The 22,990-nt window shown below is 41.0% G+C and overlaps 1 protein-coding gene across 2 annotated transcripts; it reads left to right on the forward strand.

Annotated features, from left to right (window-relative positions):
- Window positions 1–1,632: 1,632 nt before the first annotated feature.
- Window positions 1,633–21,771, forward strand: MCM3 (minichromosome maintenance complex component 3). Of its 2 annotated transcripts, XM_039852862.1 has the most exons (17): window positions 1,633–1,797; window positions 2,886–2,998; window positions 3,284–3,492; window positions 3,970–4,100; window positions 6,151–6,389; window positions 6,791–6,899; window positions 7,690–7,843; window positions 8,198–8,329; window positions 8,930–9,138; window positions 11,098–11,272; window positions 11,643–11,769; window positions 12,600–12,750; window positions 15,013–15,153; window positions 16,154–16,257; window positions 16,722–16,807; window positions 17,288–17,357; window positions 21,019–21,771. In XM_039852862.1, the coding sequence occupies exons 1-17, from the start codon at window positions 1,720–1,722 to the stop codon at window positions 21,215–21,217; spliced, it is 2,427 nt and encodes an 808-aa protein (XP_039708796.1). In that variant the 5' UTR covers window positions 1,633–1,719; the 3' UTR covers window positions 21,218–21,771. The 2 variants fall into 2 exon arrangements, with proteins under 2 accessions (XP_039708796.1, XP_039708797.1); XM_039852863.1 differs by lacking the exon at window positions 2,886–2,998 and having other exon boundaries at window positions 1,745–1,797.
- The last annotated feature ends 1,219 nt before the right edge of the window (window positions 21,772–22,990 follow it).

Genomic DNA, 22,990 nt, shown 5'->3' on the forward strand with positions numbered 1-22,990 from the left:
TGCTTAACTCCTTCGGTCTCGTGAGTTGCTCCTTCGGAGAACCTAAACTAACACCATTTCCTGGTTCTTTCAGCGTTAATTTCAAGTAGTTTCCAGAACAGAGAATATTGTCAGTACTGCCTTCAATATAGCCAAAATATGACAGTTATGATCAAGTGATAAGGCATTCTTAAGTTAATAAGTAATTGTCTCTTACTATATAATTGCAAACAGAATCTTCTTTTGATACAAACAAAAGCAAGCAAATAACTGGTATTTTTTTCTTTGACTAAGGATCGATTCACCTGCCCACTAGGATGATATAAAACATATAGTGACTATAAACTGTATAATAACCAAAAATATACAAATAGATGGCATATATATTTTGTTTAGGCAGATTATACTCAATATACTTGTCAGGGCACAGTGCCTTGGGGACCTTCAAACAAGCTAGTAAGTAGTTGGCCAGAATTTCAGATATAGAATTACCAGGTGTCTAGCATTGGGCAATCTGGTATTTTAGTTTCTTGTTGGGAAATATAAACACACATGCTGGGGAAATTAGACTGTTCTTTATTGTGCACTGGGTTGTTACTTGGATGTATATTTTTATTAAAGATTGAGTTGTACATCCAAGATTTATGCATCTTACTGTATGTAAATTATACCTAAAAATAAAACTAAAAAATATAAAGATTGCAAAAGACTAAAAACAAACAAAACTTGGAAATGTAATTTATCTCTTAATTATTTCAGATTTGCTTAAATTACTGATTGATACTTAAGAGTGGCTTGACACACTTGTTTCTCCTAGGGTTTACCTTTCAATAAACTGCTATTTAAAAAAAAATCCCGTGATCTTATAAGACGAGGGAACCCTCAATTTACCCGTTTGTAAGATGGTGTAGTAATTAGCTCCAAAATTTTGTATAATACACGAAGTCATCTCTAGAGGTTTGGGGTACATAATGAAAATTTCTTTCACTTCATCCTCCTCGGCAGCCTGTTATTTTTACGGGGTACTTCAGGCAACGGTATTCAGATAGCAAATGGGTCGCTGAACTAAATAATCTTTCCCAAAGATACTATGATTCTATTTTCCATCTCAAAGATTCTAAAAATTCACTTTACTTCCCTGAATGCCACTTGAGGGCAGCTGCTGAAAAAACATATCTAGCACACCTGATTTGAATACATATTTCAAAAACTATTTGCTTTCATGCTTTCATCTCCTTACGTTATAAATCCCCATTCTCTGATGTTTAGTGTTTCTGTCCAACGGGCTGGCTGAGTTGATTCATTCCTCGGCGGGTGAGGGAACTGCAGATTGAAAAAATCCACAAAACATCCGGAAAAAGTAAGAAGACTACGACTCCCAGAACGCATAGCTTCCAGGTCTCGCCCGCCTTCCGGTGCCCAATGACCGGGGTCTACGAGCCTCCATTTGGCCCCATTGGTCAACTTCCCCGTCAGTGAGGGCGGAGCGGGGAGGGCGAAACGGAAAGCCCTGGATGGTATTTTCCCGCCGCCGCGAGGCGCTGCTCGGTAAACGCGAAGAAGAAGAAGCTCTTGATTGGATTCTACCTAGTCTCCGGTCGGAGGTTTCAGCCAATGAGAATGTGTATGTCTTCCCAGCGACCCCGCCCCTCCCTGGGGTAACTTTTGGTGGCGGGAAAAGTTCGGAAGTTTTCGCGCCGGGGCGGTGTCGTCTTAGGAGGTAGTTCTGAGTCGGCAAGCATGGCGGGGACAGTAGTTCTGGACGATGTGGAGCTGCGGGAAGCGCAGAGAGACTACCTGGACTTCTTGGATGACGAGGTAAGAGAGGCTCTGGGTCGTGACGCTTTGGAGGTTGGAACTCCTGGGGACGCGGACGGCCCTAGGGAAGCCACGCGGGACGCGGCTCCACGCGGAGCAGCAACTGGACCCGGGAGGTAGAGGTTCTGCAGGCCTGCACACTGCCGCGGCCAGTGTGGCCGGCGCAGGATCCCTTCCGTCTCGATCTGGTAAATTTTCTCGCTATGGAGTCAGTTGCTTTTCAATAGGTGAACCTTAGGGAGCGAACCTGTAACTTTCTCCTAAGTACAAGTGATGGCCTGGTTGCGCGAACAAAATGGCAAAGCGCAAACAAAATGGCAAAGCCCACTTTGACCTTTTCGAAATCACTCCCGGCTCTCTTGATTTGGAGGGTAGGGTGGCGGAAGTACTGCTTTCGCACGGTAGTGATCTGCCGGTGTTGTAGGGTCCTTAGATATTAGACTGCCTATTGGAAGGAGAAAGACTTTCTAATTTGGCAGCATTCTTTTTCAGTACTAAGTGAGGTGCAGAGAAAAAGTGTTTGTTATGTAGGTAAAGGGGATTTTGTATGCAACCCAAGATTGAAAGCTATGGAATGCTGGTAAAGCATCTTGAAGGGTTGCTGATGCTGTATCTGTAAACAAATCGCTAAGGCTCCCAGCTTCTTTAAGTCTGGGTATGAACTCTTTCTATATTATACAGACATCAGGAAATAAAAAATTTCAATCCGTATATAATTTTTAAATGAAAGTCATTTTAATATGAATATTGAAAGCCCAGTTAATTTACGTTTAACAAAGTTTGTATTTATTGTCCTTTAAGATTCTGATGACCTCATTTTAATTCCCCATTAAAGGCTGAGAAATGACTGCATACAGAAAAGCTGTTAATAATAGGAATAATAGCATGGACCTTGAGGAAGTCATAATCCCTACACTGTCCCCTTTGGGTATATATGGAATCTGAAGCTAGTGAGTGAAAATATAGGAGAAATTGGGGTTCAGCTCTGCCACAGAGATCGACTTATTTATTTTGCTTCAGAACTGCCTCTGTTTAAAAACATTGTATTTTTGAATTTGTGGCTGTTATGTGTGGTGGCTGTTTTGCAGGAAGACCAGGGAATTTATCAGAACAAAGTTCGGGACCTGATCAGTGACAACCAATACCGATTGATTGTTAATGTGAATGACCTGCGCAGGAAAAATGAGAAGAGGGCTAATCGGTGAGTGGCAGTGGCTTCCTAGTGGATATCCTGGCTCTGAGTGAGAATGGCTCCTATCTCTCTTCCCCACATTGAAACAGGCTTCCCAAGAGAAGAATTGGATGAAATGTTTTTGACCTTGAAACCCTCATTGCCTCCCCTGTTCCTATATTTTTATCTTCGTCCTGAAGTAGGTGGTAGGCACTTGTTCTTGATGATTTAAGAATGTCCACTTCTGTTTTGAGGGTTAATTTTTTTGAGTTCTGCCCTCTCTGTCTACTTATTCTTCCTCTTGTCCATATACAGCCTTCTGAGCAATGCTTTTGAGGAACTGGTTGCCTTCCAGCGGGCTTTAAAGGATTTCGTGGCCTCCATTGATGCTACCTATGCCAAACAGTATGAGGAGTTCTACATAGGATTGGAGGGAAGCTTTGGCTCCAAGCATGTCTCTCCACGGACTCTGACTTCCTGCTTCCTCAGCTGTGTGGTCTGTGTGGAGGGCATTGTCACTAAGTGTGAGTGGGTTAAAGTAGGGGTCTAAGGGAGTGGAAGTGGGATAGACAGAGGGGCTGGGAAAGCAGGAGAGGTAGGGTAGAGCTGGGTAGCTTGTGGCTTCAGAAAAGTGGAGCATTGAAATGATGGGGTGAAACTTTGGAGGAGCTCTGAGTGTGCACAATGATTAGAGGGATTTTGAGTTACTATCTGTGCTAGCAGAATGATGAATTCTTTTGAGAGTGGAGTCTTGGCTGTTGGCTGTCTCTTCATTCTAATCCCAAACTACTATTTCTCAGTCAGGATCAGTTGTACTTAAAATTTTACATGGATACGGTGATGTTCTATATAAAAATATAAAAATGAATAAATAACAAGTATAATTGAAATAGCTTAAACTAGTTGGAAAAATAGTATTGGGAGTCATCATAGGCCTGCCTGGATTAGATCGCACCTTCATCATGGTTAGTTGGATGACTTTATAATGCGTGTTTCTCTAGGCTCTCTAGTTCGTCCCAAAGTTGTCCGCAGTGTCCACTACTGTCCTGCTACTAAGAAGACCATAGAGCGACGTTATTCTGATCTTACTACCCTGGTGGCCTTTCCTTCCAGCTCTGTCTATCCCACCAAGGTGAGGAGAAGGAATTGATTGAGCCTCTTTGGATGTTGTAGTCAAAGATATCTTTTAATGCAAATAATTGGGTCAAGCACTATAAACTTTTTTTTAGGTCAAAACAGGTAATAAAAACACGATAAAAAAATGCAAGTAATTGGTAATATCTGAAGTCTTTTATAAGTAGATAGGGTGAAAAGTAAGGATTAAAGATTAATCTAAAGGAAAGTTTGATTGCTGGCCAGAACTTAATATGGAAAGTTCACAATTTTTATTTTCTTTTTAAAGAATAAATATTTGCTTTAGAAAATTTAGAGAATTGTGGAAGGGTTGAAAGAAAGAAAAAAGTCATCTAATCCACATCAGTTTTTTAGCAAAGTTATAATATAATTTTATAGTCTACTTAATATGGAAAAATACTTATGCTGTATAATGTTACTATGTGCTCTTTGGCAGGTATTTTACTACAGATTTGAGAGAAGGTGGGCATAGGAAATGGCTTTATTCTTAGTTTGCAGGTTGGTCTGAATTGAGGATGATGTGAGGCCTTACTTAATGAAATAAAAGATGATTAACCAAGATTATTTGATGTCCAGATTCATTCTATCAAGGAATGAATACTTGTCCCACCAACAAATTTTAATTGAGAGCTACTATATCCAAAGAATTGTTAGGCACTGTGGAGGACACAGTAATAAATAAGACCCAGTCTTTGTCTTCAGTTTTATCAATTGGTAGAGGAATCTTAATGTAACTAAAACAAGAACGAATATCTTAGAATTATAACTGAACTCTACTTTAAATAATTTTGCCTACCTCCAGATGATACATTGAATTTCGGAGAGGTTAAGTGACTTGCTTGTGGTCCCAGTTAGTGGACCTAAGGGTTAGGACCCATGTGTTTTTACTTTTAGGCCAGTTGTATTTTCTAAGTCACCCTCTTTCTCTAGAGTCTTACTTTGTAGAATTTCTTCTCTAGGAAGTACTCCACGAGTACAATTATTGTGGCCATGCTTCCCTGCTTGAGCCATGAACTACATCAGACCAGGTCTCCTGGAAGTGTCTAGTGTGGTGCTTAAGGACATGGGCTTTGGAGTTAAACACCTGCTTCAGGTCCTGGCTCTGCTACTTACAGTGTGATATCTCAAGTCTCCATTTTTTAAATCTGTTGTAAAATGTGGAAAATATCTGCTTTACTAAGTTGTGATGATTACATGGATAATTCTATAATAATAGCACAGTGGTTTGCCCCTACTAGGCACTCAATAAGTGATAGCTATTGTGTTTTTTGGAAAATTCAAATGGCAAGGAAGTATAACTTTAAAAATGTTTTTACTGGTTTAATATATATACAGGAAAGGTCCCATAAATGTACAGCTTGATGAAATTTTACAAGCTATAAAATTAGCACCCAAAACAGGAAACAGAACCTTAGTAGAAATCAGAAGTCCGGCTTGAGGGCCCACACTTGCCATGTTAGACTATCCTGATGTCTAACAGCATAGATTACTTTTGCCTATTTTTATATTTTATCCAAATAAATACTCTTATATTGGCTTCAATTTGTGAGATTTATTCAATATGTTGCCTTTAGGTGTATATCATATATTTTCACTCTTGTATTCATGTGTGTGAATATACCACATTTATTTAACTATTCTGTTGCTGGCATTTGGATATTGTCTAATTTTTGGCTATTCGGAATAGTGCTGCTATGAACTTTGTAGTACAGGGATTTGGGTGAATGTTTCTGTTGGGTATTATCTAGGAGTGGAAATACTGTGTTATAGTGTAATCATATATATTCAGCTTTAGTAGGGAAAGAATCTTAATTTGGATGTTAATATAGCCATCCCTTCGGACTAAAGATGGCCTCTTCCATTTAGGTGGTTTGTCATTAAAATGGATAAGATTGGAAAAGCTGGAGAAGATATTTGGCTTTGTTTGTTCCTAGATACTAAAATCTCATGAAGTCATTTCCAAATTATATCTGCTTCCCACAACAAATGAGTGTGGTATTTCTAGGACAGGGCTGAGATAACTTTGCTTTTCTGTATACCTTTTCCAGGATGAGGAAAACAATCCTCTTGAGACAGAATATGGCCTTTCCATCTACAAGGACCACCAGACCATCACCATCCAGGAGATGCCAGAGAAGGCCCCAGCTGGCCAGCTTCCCCGCTCTGTGGACGTCATTCTGGATGATGACTTGGTGGATAAAGTAAAGCCTGGTGATCGAGTCCAGGTGGTGGGAACTTACCGTTGCCTTCCTGGAAAGAAGGGAGGCTACACCTCGGGGACATTCAGGTAGAGTCAGTTGTGAAGCTGGCAGTTATAACAGACTCTACCTGCCGGAGAGATCAGATGACCCTTTTCTATCAGATAAAACTGGTAATACTATCTTATGCTAAAAGTGGGAGTTACTGGTAATATGATTATAGCCTCATGGCTTACCTGGGAGTTTCTCATTATTCCAACCCTCTTTCCATACACACTTCTGTCTGAAACTCTGGATCAGCAGGAGATAAATTTCTGAGGTGAGGCATCGTCATTATATTTAGGTCATGGATGAAGAGAGAATCAGTTGAATTCAGAACAGCTTTATTTTTTCCCCTTCAATTTACTGTTCTAGATTATAAGCCTAAAAAGACTCTGAGACTAAGAATCGAAAATAGTGGGCTTTCTTTTAATTCTCCTCTTTGTCTCAGGACTGTCCTGATTGCCTGTAATGTGAAGCAAATGAGCAAGGACATTCAACCTTCATTTTCTGCCGAGGATATAGCCAAGATCAAGAAGTTCAGCAAAACGCGTTCTAAGGTCTGGTGTCCTTCAGAGATTTGAGGGTGGGAATGGATTTGTATGGGTTGTGTTTGGGCATGGTCATCTTTGTACTAGGTCAGGAGGAAGTTCAAGGTTTTTGCTCTGAAGAACTTGGTGCTAGCTTCTAGTTTTTGACCCAGTCAGCAAGTAAAAGGGTGCTTTTTCTGTTTGTTCTTTAATATTTCTGTTGTGCTACCTGCTGGGCTGCTAAGTGAACCAATAAATATATTAGAACAGGAGTTAGAATATCAGTGTACCAGTCTCTATTGAAGGAAGACATTAGTGACATTGTTACTTAAATTTAAAATTTTATGTTAATTTTTTGTTTTAGTTCTTAAATTTGTTTTTTTTTCTTTTTGAAGATAATGCCCATATTTAGAATTGGACAGAATATATGCATGTGTGATAAAGGTTACTACTGAAGTACAATACACATTCTTATTATACCTAAAACATTTTGAACCTAGAAACACTTTGTGGCTTAAAAATTATTGATTAATAATGGAGAATATAAAAGTAAACATTCCAGTTTTGATCAGGGATCACTTTTTTTCTTGGTGATCAAATCTCTAAGCAAGTTTTAGAATCTAGGCTTCCTCTGTATCTTCTCATAATGGACTGATCAATGCGATTTGTCTTAGAAAGGAAGCTTTTATAATTAGAAACAGTGTCCGTATTTGTATATTTCTTCAAGTATTTTCTGTAGGCTAAAGTATACAGTGGAGCTCAGCAAAACTCCATTCAATTTCATTAGGCTTTTTCACTTCACTGGTTATTTGTCCTCTAGGATATCTTCGACCAGCTGGCCAGGTCGTTGGCCCCTAGTATCCATGGGCATGACTATGTCAAGAAGGCAATCCTCTGCTTGCTCTTGGGAGGGGTAGAACGAGACCTGGAAAACGGCAGCCACATCCGTGGGGACATCAATATTCTTCTAATAGGTATGGTGTTAGAGGTTTGCTCTAGACTCTTGGTCTTCCTTTGTGGAGTGTGGTTGTGGGAATCTATTACCTGTGAGATAGTATATTCTGTACCTTGGCTGTACTTTAGTCCCATCAAAGGGCAAAGACTAAAATGAATCTTTTTATTATTATTATCATTATAATTTCTGGGTTTCCTGATTTATGTATTTAAAATATATTCTTCTAAAAATGGTAAAGGGAAAGTAAAGGAAATAATCTTAACAACCCATTACTGTATTTTTCTGTTATGTCAAGAACTACTAGAAAAGCAGAACTTGGTAGGTGGGGGTGGGGGAGTTTCTTAAAGTCACCACTGCCCTCATTCAATTACAGGGGACCCGTCGGTTGCTAAGTCTCAGCTTCTACGGTACGTGCTTTGCACTGCACCTCGGGCTATCCCCACCACAGGCCGGGGCTCCTCTGGAGTGGGTCTGACGGCTGCTGTCACCACAGACCAGGAAACAGGTAAGGATGGCTGTTAAGGTCCTTAGCAAAGCTCTAGCAGTGAGATCAAGCATAATTCTTTGAGCTTTCTCTAGGCATGGCTTGCATTGGGAATATATACTTGAGAGGTTAGTTTGGGCCAGGTTGTAGAAGACTGAGTATTTGGCAGTAGTGGGTGAATTATTTAAGTCTTTGGGTGGCCCTCTATTAACAAGAATGTCTCTGAGAAGGCTATTTGAAAGCATTTTGAAGGAAAAAGCTTAGCAAATTAGAAAGGAAATAAAAATGAAGATTGTACTCTTTCCTAAATTAGACGAAGGGATTTGAAGACCATTGAAAAGAGAACTAATTGGGAAATCACTTGATAAGGATGAAGAGAGAAAAATCTACAAAGGAAGTTGGTTGGAGGTTAATTGCTTATGGGTCAAAATGGGACAAGGAGATGCTGTTCAGTGTGGAGCTTGAAAAGGTGACCCAGCAGGGATCCCTCTAAGTCTCGAGGAGCTGACCTCACTGTATTCTCATGTGCAACAGTGATAGGTGCCTGGGAGAGATTCACATCACTCCCCATTGTCCTCTCCAACCTGGACTGTAACATATTTTTGCCTCCCCACTTCCCAGGTGAACGCCGTCTGGAAGCGGGGGCCATGGTCCTGGCTGACCGAGGCATAGTTTGTATTGATGAATTTGACAAGATGTCTGACATGGACCGCACGGCCATCCATGAAGTGATGGAGCAGGGTCGAGTCACCATTGCCAAGGCTGGCATCCATGCTCGACTGAATGCCCGCTGCAGTGTTTTGGCAGCAGCCAACCCCGTCTACGGCAGGGTTAGTGGAATCAGGCACTTAACCACTGTCCTCACCTTCATTTGTTTTTTTCTGAATGACTGGGCCGAGAAGTTTATTCTAGGTGACCCAGGGGAACAACAGACCGAAGACCAAGTAAGGTCATCTTGTTACCGTCCTTGGTTTAGGGCAATGGTTTCTACCCATTCATATACATCAGAAACCCTGGAAAGTTATTTAAAATAACTTTTTAAAAATACAAAGAAGAAAACAAAAATGACCTGCATTCTCACATTCCAGGTAACCTGTATTGGCATTAAAATGAAAGTACTACTTGCATGTGGTAGAATTTGTAAACAGAATGGAGAGATATATGGAAACTGAAAGCCTTTCTGCTCCCATTTCTTTCTCAAGAGATAGCCACTAATAGCTCTTGAGTTTTTCCCAGGAAACAAAAACTTAAGCATGTACCAACAATACATTATCTCCTTGTTAAGAATCAATCTATTTATCTTTGATTTTTAGTATGACTATGATGTGCTTAGAGGTAATCTTTTATATTTATTCCACTTGCGATTTGCTGAGTTTTGCCTTTTTTAAAAAACAGCTGTCTAGTATTCCATTGTGTGGATTTATAGTAATTTGTTTAGTCTCCATTTGATGGGTGATGGGTATTTTCCCTTTTTTCTTGCTATTATGAATGAAGCGCAACAAACATCCATTTATGAGTCTTCTGTTATTATACATTTGAGAATTTGCCTGTCCAATGAATACTTAGCTATAATTACCAGATTAAGTGTTACATGCATTTTTATTTTGGTAGATATTACCAAATTGCCCTCTTTAAAGATTGCATTATGATAATACTATTAACTTATAAATGCTTTGTATTTATCAACTCTTTTCATCCTCACAAAATCACTAAGGTAGGTAGTTATTATCTTTATTTTACAGATGAGAAAATGGAGGCATAAAAGTTTAAGTAACTTGCTTAAGAGTCACAAACTAGAAAATGGCAGAGACAGGATTTGAACCCAGAGCCCATGCTGTGATATGGCCATTTATGATCCCACAGTGTGGGAATACCTGTTTTGGTGGTGTGTGTTTGTTTTAAAAAAAACAAGGTTGCTAATCTGCAGCCCAGAGTTTCTGAATCTAAATCCCTGGGTTGGGGCTCTTGGTAAATATGGTTTAGAATGGCTCCATGGGTTGGTTCTAATGCATGGTCTGAGCTAAGAACCGTAGGTTTTAGATTAAGCTAGTGTGTGTTTGCATCATTCTGAAGAATTATACTGGAAAATGTAGCAAAAAAATGGCAAGTCCTGAAATGTGAACATGGTCAGAATCATTATTAATCTTATTCAGAAGGTTGTTAGGCCCCCTGACTGTGACATGCATATAGGGCGGTAGGCATTAGCCTGGTGGGCCCCAAATTGAAAGATAAGAGTATTGGGGTTCTTGAGTCCCAGGGAAAACTCACATGATCTTTAAGACATTATAATTTGTATATTATTGACCATTTTCATTGATTTTACTCATTACCTTCTGAGTAAGAGACTCCAAAGATTCCAAGTGCTTCTGGTTTAGCCTGCTTGTCTTATCTTTGTAACGGATGGGGAGGAGGGAGTCATCCTTCAGGGTCGGGCCTGCCTTGGGCATGAGAGGAACAGCACAAGGCTTGGGAAGGAGGAGACTGGTTTTGACACCCGCACTCAGCCTGTTAGAGGTGCCTAAGCTAGGATATAGGCTCTGTTTGCTTGGAAGGAAGGAGGTGGGGCTTTGAGTTCACTTAAGTCACCCGTGCTTAGTTAGAGAGGAGTTACAGGTATAAGAGATGAATAAGTATTTTAATAGGTTTGAAATGCTTTATTTCACTGCTTCTGGTCAGTTTTTTTTTTTTTAAGATCTAGTCTTTATTCTTACACCCAGAATCAATCCAACCTCCTTGTCCTTTCTTCCTATTGATTTTGCCTCCACTTTCCTTTTTTCTTGTGTTCCCAGTATGATCAGTACAAAACCCCTATGGAGAATATTGGGCTGCAGGATTCACTGCTATCCCGATTTGATTTACTCTTCATCATGCTGGATCAGATGGACCCTGAGCAGGACCGGGAGATATCGGATCATGTCCTTAGGATGCACCGTTATAGGACACCAGGGGAGCAGGATGGCGATGGTGAGGCCATGAGAAAAGTAAGGAAGGGAAGGGAACCTAAACAGAGGCCTTTATCTCAGGCCCAACCCAGGCAGTGGCAGATGTCAGCAATGTCTGGGTTCATGTTGAAGATGGTCTTGCCTTCCTGGACACCTCTCTTTGCTTACTGTAGGTTAGGTGTCTTTTCTCCATTTCTGGGTCTGGGAATGCCTTTGAGCATCTTCTGTGGGTGTGGTGGTTCTACCTTTCTTATATGTGGGCTCCACATATCTGTTGCCTTCTTGGTCCTTGCTTTGTGAATCTTTTTTTCCTTTCCTGTGCTATAGAAGAAACAATTTTCCCTTGATTAAGCTCTTTCTTCCTCTCCTTTCTCTCAACTTGGGTTTTTTAGCTATGCCTTTGGGCAGTGCTGTGGATATCCTGGCCACAGATGATCCTAACTTTAACCAGGAAGACCAGCAGGACACCCAGATTTATGAGAAGCATGACAACCTTTTGCATGGGAACAAGAAGAAAAAGTGAGCATTCTTTATACCTGTTTTTGAGGGAACTTGAGATTTGTGTCATATTAGAGCACATACATATCTAATTTGTGTCATGTTAGAGCGTATATATATATATCTGCTGCCCAAGCCAAGATCATGCTTGGAGTCAACCATGTGGGCCTGTTTTCTTTTCTAGATCCATAGATACACTCATTTTCCTGGCCAGTTACCTTGTAAATGTTTATGGGTTATTAAGCTCAGGTTCTGATCTTTTCTTAAAATAGAAGGCTCAGTGGCATGCCTAACTGATGATGGATGTGATGTCATCCTCATATATGAAGGATTGTACAAGTCATGTAGCTATTTATGTCGAGTTCATGGTGAAGGGTCAGTAGATAGCAAGCGTCGGAGGCTTTCAAGTACATTTGGATAAAGGAAACTTGTGATCAGGTGCTCAAAACGTGAAATGTGAGATCTTACACCTTTATTTTTGGCCATTGTACAGAAGGAAGCATAACATAATCTTCAAACCTGTTGTTTTAAGAACATAGAATTTGAAGTCAGAAAACTAGATTTGAGTCCACTTAAGCTCTGAGCCACAGGTTTCCCACTTATAAAATAAGGCAAATAATACCTAAACTTTCTACCTCATAGATTATATCTAAGTAATACTTGTAGAATTAAATAAAATTATGTGAAAGGGCCTTGTGCATATTCCATATAAATGAAGTTTATGATAATGGGTTCAGGGCTGTATCTGCTTTGCCACTTGAACTTCACTTCTCTGAGGAGAGACAAAGCCACTATTCCAGGAAGGTTCTGAGGTGTGGCAGGGAAGTGGAATTCACTGTGTGTGGGTCCAGGGAGAAGATGGTGAGTGCAGCTTTCATGAAGAAGTACATCCATGTGGCCAAAATCATCAAACCCATCCTGACACAGGAGTCAGCTGCCTACATTGCAGAAGAATACTCACGCCTGCGTAGCCAAGACAGCATGAGCTCGGATACTGCCAGGGTGAGTCCCCAAGGGGAAGATGGACCTGGGAGTCCCTAAGTTAGGGGTCCCCAACCCCCAGGCCACGGACTAGCACTGGTCTGTGGTCTATTAGGAACAGGGCTGCACAGCAGGAGGTGAGCAGCTGGCAAGCAAGCGAAGCTTCATCTGTATTTTCAGCCTCTCCCCAGTGCATCAGTGCCTCAGCTCTACCTCAGATCGTCAGGCATTAGATTCTCGTAGAAGCACCGATCCCTGGTGCCAAAGAGACTGGGGACCACTGCCTTAGTATATGGCTGGGGAAGGAACCACTACTATCGGGGAGCTCTGAAACCATTTTAACTTAGTGATTCTTTACCTTTTTCTTTCTGATCTAGAAGACTTCCAGATAGTTTTAATCATTTCCTTTTACAAAGGAAAATGAAATGAGAACCTTAGAGATAACATGTATTTGATTAGTTCAGCTCATCCTCCAGAAGCTGTGATACATTCAACAAACATTTGAGCAACTTCTGGGAACTGAATTAGTCTCTGTTCTTGTATGGAGTGTTAAAATAAGCTGCCCTCAATCAATGGGCTCAGCTCTGAGAAGAGAAGGCAGAAAGGTAGGCAGAAAGATCACATATACCTATTTATAAATATATACCACAGTGTGATACTTAAGGACTCAATGTGAAAGACTGTTGGAGTACAGATGAAGAAGCTATTATTTTTCCCTTTAGACTTTCCAGAAAAGGTACGAAGGTCAGGAAAGGATTCCTAGAGAGTGTAATATTAGAGCTGGACTTGGACAAATGATTAGGAGTTGGGCAACTGGTATTTTTACAAAGCTATTTCTAGAAACCTAATATACTAGCCTATGAATTTATCTGAATCTTTTGGGGCAGTTTAGTTCATATAGGATTTCACAAAGACCAAAAACCAAAATTTTCATTATGTGATATAGACATAGACTCTTGGATTTAGACATGATCCCAGATCATCTACTCTAGCCTCACACTGAGGACAGGAATTCCTGCTGGGACTTCCTTGACACCTTCAGTGACGACATGCCTAGTATATGACTGCATTGAAATGTTAGAATATTCTTCTATTTATTGAGCTTAAGCCGGCTTCCTCATGATTTCTACCCGTGAGTTTCGATTTTATTTTCTGGAGATTTTATATGACTTGCCTTCAGATTAAATAATCCCCTTTCTTTTTAACTCTTTCTCCCATCATGTGAACATGTCCCAGTGTGTCAAAGGCCCTCTCATTGAGCATAATACACCAATTGGAGATTATAATGGGGTATATAACCTCCAAACTCTGATTTCTAAATCATTAAAAGATTTGGCGAACTTCTTTAAATGTGAATATATTTGTTTTTGAATGTCAGATTGAGTATATATGATAATTTTGAAAACTCGAAAGTAGAAGTGACCAGATAATCACTGAAGCATCATATAATGGGAGATGGGGAACTAACCCTTTGTTCTGATCCCTTCAGATAACTTTTGGACCTTGCACAAATCCTTTTACCTCTCAGATTATAGTTTCCTTAACCATGAAATAATGAGAAGGTTGGATAATGTCAGGGATGCTTAACTAGGAGTGCACATCAGCATCACCTGGAATTTAAAATGTACATATGCCTAATCCTAAACACAGGTATTCTGATTCCTTAGGCCAGAGCTGCCCTTCAGACAATAGCATTTAAAAAAGATAAAGTCACCCCCATTTGGCATACATCCACTCCTGTGAGAACCAGTTGACATGGACATGTTGAGAGTTCTCATCCTCTAGACATAATTGAGTTTACCTAACTTTTAAAAATTTGTCTTCAGATGACCTCTTTCACACCTCACCATTAGTGTGACCTTGGACAAATTACTTGAAACCTTCAAGTCCCATTTTCCTCATCTATAAAACTTGACTAAGTAATTAAGAACGTTAAATGACACAAATATAAAAGCGAAGTTCTTTGTGCACTGTAGGCCTGCAGTAAAGGATTATTTTTCTCCCTCCATTTTTGTACTCTTTCTAGGCTTTCGCCTTTCCAGCTGTAAGATGCCTAATTTTCTTCCCTGTTCATCTACTCTTCCCTCCCCCAACACTGACACATACTTCCTTGATAATTTTCATTTTTCTGAATTTTGTATGATAGAATACAGAGCTCCGAATCCTTTACCTAGAGCTTTTCTGGTAATGTCATTATTTTGTTTTCCATGCTGTGGAAATGATGGGCATGCCTAAAGAATATGTGTAATTCTGGATAAATAATCCTCTTGTTTCCTTCCGCAGACATCTCCAGTTACTGCCCGGACACTGGAAACTCTGATTCGCTTGGCCACGGCCCATGCCAAGGCCCGCATGAGCAAGACTGTGGACCTGCAGGATGCGGAGGAAGCTGTGGAGTTGGTCCAGTATGCTTACTTCAAGAAGGTGAGGATTCAGATGCTTGGGGGCAAGAGGTTCTTCTGAGTAAATTACTGGTGCTTGGGCTTTGCAGTCCCTCTGCATGTCTGATATCATGTCTGATACCTGCATTTGGGTCAGAAAGCAACATCTCTCTGCCAGTGTTCAGTCAGCCTCTCTCGTTCCTCTGGGACCTACAGCACCAGTGGTTCTCAATCCTGGCTGCATGTGAGAACTAGAAAACTTTAAAATACCTGTGCCAGAGCCTTGAGAGGCCCCAGAGATTCTGGCTTAATTGATGCTCTGTACCTTCTCTGCTTTTCTGTCTACCCCTGCTTCCTTTGTTTCTTAAAAAAGTAGGTGTATCCAAAGGATTGACTTGATAATCTTCCTCTTCCTCTGTACCTTTACCTTGGCAGTCTCTTCAGGTGAGCCATTGGCACTTCAAAAAGTTGTGTCAAAAGTTGAACTCTCAAATTTGCCTCTCATCCTGCTTGTGACATTGTGTTGCGATCATTTTAGACACCAAGCCTTGAAGCCTTGACTCCCCTTTTCTTATGTCCCAAGCACCCACCCCCTCATCCTCCAGTCTGGTGAATAATAGCTCTTTGGGGTTTAGTTGTGGGTTTGATTAACTTCTTTTGGGTGTTTCTCTTTGCTAGGGTGGGGATGTTTTAATTTAAATTAAGTATCTGATTTATAAAGAAATGATTGTTTCCCACTTAACCATTATGGGCTAGACTTTTCAGAAAAAATTTTTTTATTCAATAAATGCTCATTGAGTAGCTATTATGTGAAAGGCATTGAACACACTACCCAGTAGTTTTAAAGATGGATAGCAAACTAACCCCCAGTCCTGGTATTGGTCCTGGTCCTGGGACTTGGGGACAAGAGAGGCTAGGTGACTCATTAGGCCCGTGGGCATTATTTCTGCTGATAGTGCAGAAGGGACTCTTTGTCAGAGTTTTTATTCAGTTCCCTGGCATCAGTGACCCCTCCCGCCCACCTATACTTGGCTTGGTCCTAGGTTCTGGAGAAGGAGAAGAAACGTAAGAAGCAATATGAGGATGAATCAGAGACAGAAGATGAAGAGGAGAAAAGCCAGGAGGACCAAGAACAGAAGAGGAAGAGGTAAGGTCAGGCAAAGAGAAATGAGAGAAAAAGACTCCAGTTAGGGCTTGGGGCGGGGTTGAGAGTGTATCAAGTCCTGCTGGTAAAGGTTAGGTTCTTCAGGGAAAGGTGCGGGGGCTGCCAGGGTCTGAGCTTGAAGTTCACCTAGGAGAAGGACAGAGTGAGCCCTTTGTTGTCTTTAGTTTGATGCTTTTGATCTCTTTCCTGCTAGAGAAATGATAAATAACAGTAGCAGTAACCCACTCAGTGGTTTTTAAATATACATTTCAGAATTTTTTTCTCAAGATTGTTTATTCCTGTTAGGCCATTGCTTGAATTTGGAAGGGAGGAAAAGTAACAGTTTATACAGGCCTGGGCCTAGTGTTTCACTTCGATTGTAGATGGTTCTAGTTCTTTTTCTCCATGGTCAGAGGCACAGGGTGGGGCTTCCCCAGGCGCTTCTTTTACTACTATGGATATTTTAGGAGGAAGACTCGTCACTCAGATGCCAAGGATGGGGACTCATATGACCCCTATGACTTCAGTGACACAGAGGAGGAAATGCCTCAAGGTGAGACGGCGTCTGATAATAATACCCTACTGATAATGCAGTGGTGCCTTGACTCCTGACTATTTTAGTTGCTCTGTGCACTGCTTTTTTTGGTGGGTGCCCATTTGGCTCTGCTTGGGGTCTTGTGTCTAAGAGGTTTATCCTAAGTGAGCCTTAGGAAACCCACAGTATAAATGGGAAATAAGCTGTGCTTAGTTGTTTTCTTCTCTCCTTGATGAAACTGCACTTCGCCAAGTCTGGTGTAAGTATCCCGGATAACGTATGGTGAGGGTCTCCTGCCTGACTCAGTTCTTCTATTGTTTGTTCACTGGAGATTTCCCTTTATCCTAATTGTTTTGCCTGGCCCCATAGGAACCCTAGGAAATAGTGTTCAGCAGGCTCAGTGAGGGGTGGGGACTGGGGAGAAGATCATTGCTCTGCTGTTTGTGCTCATGGCTTCACCTTGTTGTCTTCTCACTCTGCAACCATTATCTTCTAAAGTGCACACTCCGAAGACAGCAGACTCACAGGAGACCAAGGAATCCCAGAAGGTGGAGTTGAGCGAATCCAGGTGAGTAGGGAAGTGAATTCCATGTGTCACTGAGGCAAGGACTTCTTCTAGGGGAGAGAGAATGAAACAAGCTGCTTATCAACAGAGCTCAAAACTAATAGAGACCCAAAGATTTTAAAAATATTTTATATTTTGATTATAATTTCGAAATTAAAAAACATTGCAGAAACAGTTTGTAAAAAACTCTTGTATACACTTTACCTGGAATTCCTAGTTGCTTATGCTTTACCATTTGCTTTCCAAATAATTATTTGTGAGAATTTAAAGTCCTTGTGAGGTCAGGAAAAAGAGTCTTAGAGCAAGAACAAAGTTTGTGTCTTACTGTAACCATGGGTTCTTCTCAGGAGGAGAGGTGTGTGTATGTGTAGTTTTTTTCTCACCGAATCATTATTTAAGATGAAGAATTTTTACCACTAGAGTTTCAGAAACAGTTTTATCTATAAATTTTATGTTTACTGGAAACTAAGGCTAAGGTTTTGCTTTTCTTTTTTCTTTTACTACCTTAAACACAAAAACAATACAATTTGTTTACTGAAAAAATTTGAACATTGAAAAGTATTTAGAAAAAACATTAAAATTAATTTTAATTCCACTCCCCAGAGACAACCATTGAACTATATCTGAAAATGCTTTCAGAATAAGCTTATACAGATCTGTTTCTAATGACTGCGGGGTTTCCATAGTAAGGATGTGTAAAATTGTATTTGTGTTTTCTAACAATAGACATTTATTTAGGTTCCATAAATCTCTTGTTTATAGTAAAACATTATCATTTTTATCACTGTACACTTGACCAAGTGTAGCTGTAAGGTTAATTTGTAGAAGTGGACTCCCTGCATCAAAGGATATGTACTGTAAAATGTTAGTAGAATGTTGCTAAATTGCCTTCCAAATTAGGATGCAATCCTAATTTATGTTTATACCAACAGTATAGGAATGGCAATTCTCCATACCCCCAAAGGCCTCTGATTCTTTTTTCCCTGTCTTTATTGAAATATAATAGACAACTAGTTGCCTTCATTTACATTGTACAATTCAATGAGTTTTTTTTTCAGTGATAATTGGTATACAACACACCGCCTCAGCTGTACAGCATATTGATCAGAGATCCATACAACTCGCAAAGCTCTCACCTGACCAAATCTAGCACTCCCCCTCCCCACCACATACTCATTCCAATATTATTAACCATCTTCCCCCTGCTATACTCTACATCCCCATGTCTGCTCTGCAACTGTCCACCTGCACCTCTCAATCCCTTTGCCCTCTTTCACTCCCCAACCCCCTCCCCTCTAGTATCCCTCAGAATATTCTCTGTATCTATGAGTTTATTTCTACTTTTGTTGTTGTTGATTTTGTTCTTCAGATTCCACATGTACGTGAAATCATGTGATATTTGTCTTTCTCTATCCGACCCATCTCATTCAACACAATACCCTCTAGGTCCATCAAGGCAATATTTTTTTTCATCCCCTTCCTTTTAGTTTGTGTGTGTCTTTTAATCTGAAGTGAGTCTCTTATAGGCAGCATATGTAGGGGTCTTGTTTTCTTATCCATTCAGCCCCTCTGTCTTTTGGTTGGAGCACTTAATTCTTTTCCATTTGAGGTACTTGTTGATAGGAATGTAGTTACCATTCTTTATTCCTGTTTTTGATGTTTTTTCTTCTTAAAGAAAGTCTTTCCAACATTTCCTGTAATACTGGCTTGGTGATGATACATTCCTTTAGCTTATTTTTGTCTGAGAAGCACTTTATCTGTCCTTCAAATCTAAATGATAGCTTTGCCAGATAAAGTATTCTTGGTTGTAGATCCTGGGATTTCATCACGTTGAATATTTTGTGCCAAGTCCTTCTGTCCTGCATAGTTTCTTTTGAGAAATCAGCTTCCAGTCTTATGGGTGCTCCCTTGTAGGTAACTATGTGCTTTTCTCTTGCTGCTTTTAAGATTCTCTCTTTGTATTTAACCTTTGGCATTTTAATTATGATGTGTCTTGGCGTGGGCCTCTTTGGGTTCCTGGTGTTTGGGACTCTCTGAACATCCTGGGGTTTTATGTGCATTTCCTTCACCAGGTTAGGGAGGTTTTCCATCATTATTTCTTCAAATAGCTGTTCAACATCTTCTTTTCTCTTGGGTACTCTGATGACCAGATATTTTTACCTTTAATAGTGTCCTATAGGCTCCTTAAAGTATTATTATAGTCTTGACTTCTTTTTTCTTGCCATTCTGATTTAGTGTCCTTGGCTTTCCCATCCTCTACATAGGTCATTCTATCTTCTTTATTTACTTTGTTTATTCCATTTAATATTCTTATGTCAGATAATGTGTTCTTCATTTCTGACTGGTTCTCTTTTATAATTTCCACTTCTGTTTTTATCTCTTTGTTGAAGTTCTCACTGAAGTCATCTACCCTTCTCAAAAGTTCATTGTAAAGCATCTTTATAACCAGCGTTTTGAATTCTGCATCTGTTAGATTGCTTGACTCCATTATTTCTGGATCTCTGTTCTGTTCTCTCATGTGGTTTCTGCTTCCTTGTCTTTCCATTTGGGCTGCCTTTCTGTGTCTTTCTATGTACTAAGCAAAGTTTCTAAGTCTCCTGGTCTTATTAGTATGACTTTGTATAGTAGGTGTCCAGTGGCATGGTCCTGAGAGGGGTTCAGCTGCAGGCCAAATTTAGCCCAAGCCTCTGCCCCTCCGTGGCCACCTGTTAAGATTCAGCAAGCAATCCACAGATGCTGTGCTTATAGTTGCCTCAAAAGGCCATACCAGAATCCGAGGCCAGCTGCCACCAGTGTGAGTCTAGGCGCTGCTCAGCAAGGAGCACTTGACTCACTGATGATACACCTGGATGTGGCTTGGGTGGGGGTGCGAGTTGGAGGAGGCAGAGTTTCAAGTAATCCTCTGGGCGGAGCGACCTCTGTTATCCAGTTTGATGACATCTCAGCTATAGTGACACTGAATCCGTGAACTGGGAGTGGGGAGGGCTCAACAGAGGAACAATGGATACCACCGGCACTTATTCCAGGAGAGAGCCTCACTGAGTCCCTTGCTTAGACAATTCAGTGTCGCCCTGTAAGTCCCTGCACAGCTGAACTGGCACTGGTGCTCAGAGCGAGCAGGTATGTCACCGCAGAAGTCTGCTCAGGGACGTGGCCCCTTTGAGAGGTGTCTGCAGCTGCCATGGCTGTGGCCTCTGTCCCACTCAGCTGCTGAAGACTGAGCAGCCTCCCGTCCTCGCCCCGTCCTACATTCTTTTGTTGCAGATTGATTTCTTAGACTGCTTCCTGGTTGTGTGGCTTGTTCATCCAGCTCCTAGGCGATTTTTCCTTGCCTGGGAAAAATCCTCGTTTGCTCCTTGTTTCTGTCACAACTTTGATTTGATTGCCAGAGGGATGAACAGAGCTTCTATCATCTACGCCATTTTTCCCCTGCTCATCGGGCCTCTTATTTTTTAAAATGCTATTATTTCTCAATGTACAGGAAGCTCTATAATATAACAGTTTAGCTTAAAGAAAGGAAGCTGGGCTTGGAGAAGCCAGCAGAGGCAGGGTATATAAGAGGACAACTACTGTATTGACATCTTGAATTGTCCCAACATAGATCTTGCTGAAAGCATTTGAGTTTGTTTACTCCTCTTTCACCCTTTTTTCCTGTCTTGGGCAGGTTAAAGGCATTCAAGGTGGCCCTCTTGGAGGTGTTCCAGGAAGCTCATGCACAGTCAGTGGGCATGAATCGCCTCACAGAATCCATCAACCAGGACAAAGAAGAGCCCTTCTCTTCAGCGGAGATTCAGGCAGCGCTGAGCAAGATGCAGGACGACAACCAGGTCATGGTGTCCGAGGGCATCGTCTTCCTCATCTGAGGAGGCCTCATCTCTGTACTTTGGGGCTCTGCCAAGAAAGTATCTCCCAGTTCTCCCTCCCTCTTATCCTGGTGTTTACCTTTATTCCATGAATAACAGTGTTTAATTGAACTGAAGTTGAGAGACACGTGATGAAGCTGAATCAGGACTCAGTGGAAGCTTTGGGAGTGAAAGCTGCCATGAGATAAAGTGAGAAGAAAGTGGAGAAGGACTAAGACTCTTGCCTCTTCATTGCAAAAGACTGGATCATACTCCCTACCCCACAAAAAAACCAAACCTTTGTTTGCTGTAAATAGCATATGACTGAGTATTTTGAGGGTGGAGGGGCGGCACAGCTGGTTTTTGTTCATCCTTTCTGTGTTTGTTGGCTTTTATTTCCTCCCGAGCACTTGGGTCTAGAACAGGCTTTCGGTCGTTTTATGCTGGTGGAGAGAAGCTCGGAGGCCAGTCATAAAGGTCAGGAAAGCTTTTCTTTGCAATTGCACCAGTTAAGACTAATCCGTAATTTTGACCTAAGTATCAAAGACATTGAATAAAGTTACATTTATACTGTGCATGTGACCTTATTATTGTGTGCTTTTATAGACACATTTAATTTTGTTTTCCTGGAAAGCTCTGCCCAGCAAGATTTGCTGTTCCCACATTTTCACCAGGCCACCACAAGGTGGCAGTAGGCTGCTGTGCACACTCTAGGGGTTAGGTCCTTAGGCAGTTTTCTTCCTCAGTGACACCAGCACTTAACAAAATCGTGCAAATCAAGCCTTGCCAATTTGAAATAGCTAAGTGGGCACAGGAGGCCAATGAGTGAAAGTCCAGAAGAACTGACCCTCTGCCTGCCTTTTCAGAGCCTGCATCAAATCCCCATCTTGGAGAAACAATATCTGATATATCGGACACCTCAAAATCATGTGTTTTGCCTATAAAGAGTTCTCCTTACAGGATTCTTGTGAAGCCACTTATCCCTGGGTGTCCAGCTCTTGGGATTTGTTAGTTCGCATAGAAGTTTGTAGAGGGATCAGGGCAGTACTTCTCGTCTACTGTTGTATGGTTTGAATAGCTTCAGAAGAACATTTAAGGTTACTTAAGTAAAAAGAAAAAAAATGTGTGACCTTATGGGGGCCTGGGTCACATGGCTTAGAAGCCACTCTGAAGAGAGGAGGTTGTGTGGATTCTCAGCTGTAAGATTGTTGAGGTACGTTCTGCCTTTTGCTGGGAGGAGCCCCTCACCTTGAAGCCATGAGGCATTGTTTCTTTGGTTTCTCATGGCCTAAGTTTTTTTTCCCTAAAGGGAAGATAAAATTGAGTTCAGTTTCATCTTTGTGATTTTTTTCCACAGATGTGATATCCGAGTCCTTTTGGAAGTGATGTAGAGAACACAGTTCCAAAGGAAAGAGTAGCAGTACCAGAAGGAGTTTGACAGTTGAACACTGGCGATGAGTATGACGTGTTGGGTGCAACAGTGGGTGTAAAAATAAGACTTCATGCTTCTGAGGCCTACAGGCTGAGGAAATGTGTCTACTGTGTCAGCGGGTATCCTAAAAATAGTATAATTATAAACCAAATGAGAGCACACAAAATAAGAGCTATAGGCATTGAGGGGCCATGACAGTGTCAGGAGGAGAATGAAAGCTACTGATGGGGTACTGGCATGAAAAAAAGCTAGGAGTTCTCAGGGGTCTCCTTTCTGTTCCAGAAAGGCCAAACATTTTGTCAATAGGACTCTTACTCGCTATCCTTCACTCCTCAGAAAATTGAAGCACAGAGGGGGAGAGT

Source organism: Pteropus medius, unplaced genomic scaffold (genome assembly GCF_902729225.1).
Source record: "Pteropus medius unplaced genomic scaffold, Ma_sr-lr_union100, whole genome shotgun sequence".
Lineage (NCBI taxonomy): Eukaryota > Metazoa > Chordata > Mammalia > Chiroptera > Pteropodidae > Pteropus > Pteropus medius.

What these genes read in the sequence shown, in the direction of transcription:
- MCM3 (XM_039852862.1), top strand. Translation starts at nt 1,720, where the DNA reads ATGGCGGGGACAGTAGTTCTGGACGATGTGGAGCTGCGGGAAGCGCAG. An exon ending in AGTATGCTTACTTCAAGAAG is followed by an intron (nt 15,154 to 16,153) that starts GTGAGGATTCAG and finishes GCTTGGTCCTAG; the next exon opens with GTTCTGGAGAAGGAGAAGAA. An exon ending in GTGGAGTTGAGCGAATCCAG is followed by an intron (nt 17,358 to 21,018) that starts GTGAGTAGGGAA and finishes TGTCTTGGGCAG; the next exon opens with GTTAAAGGCATTCAAGGTGG.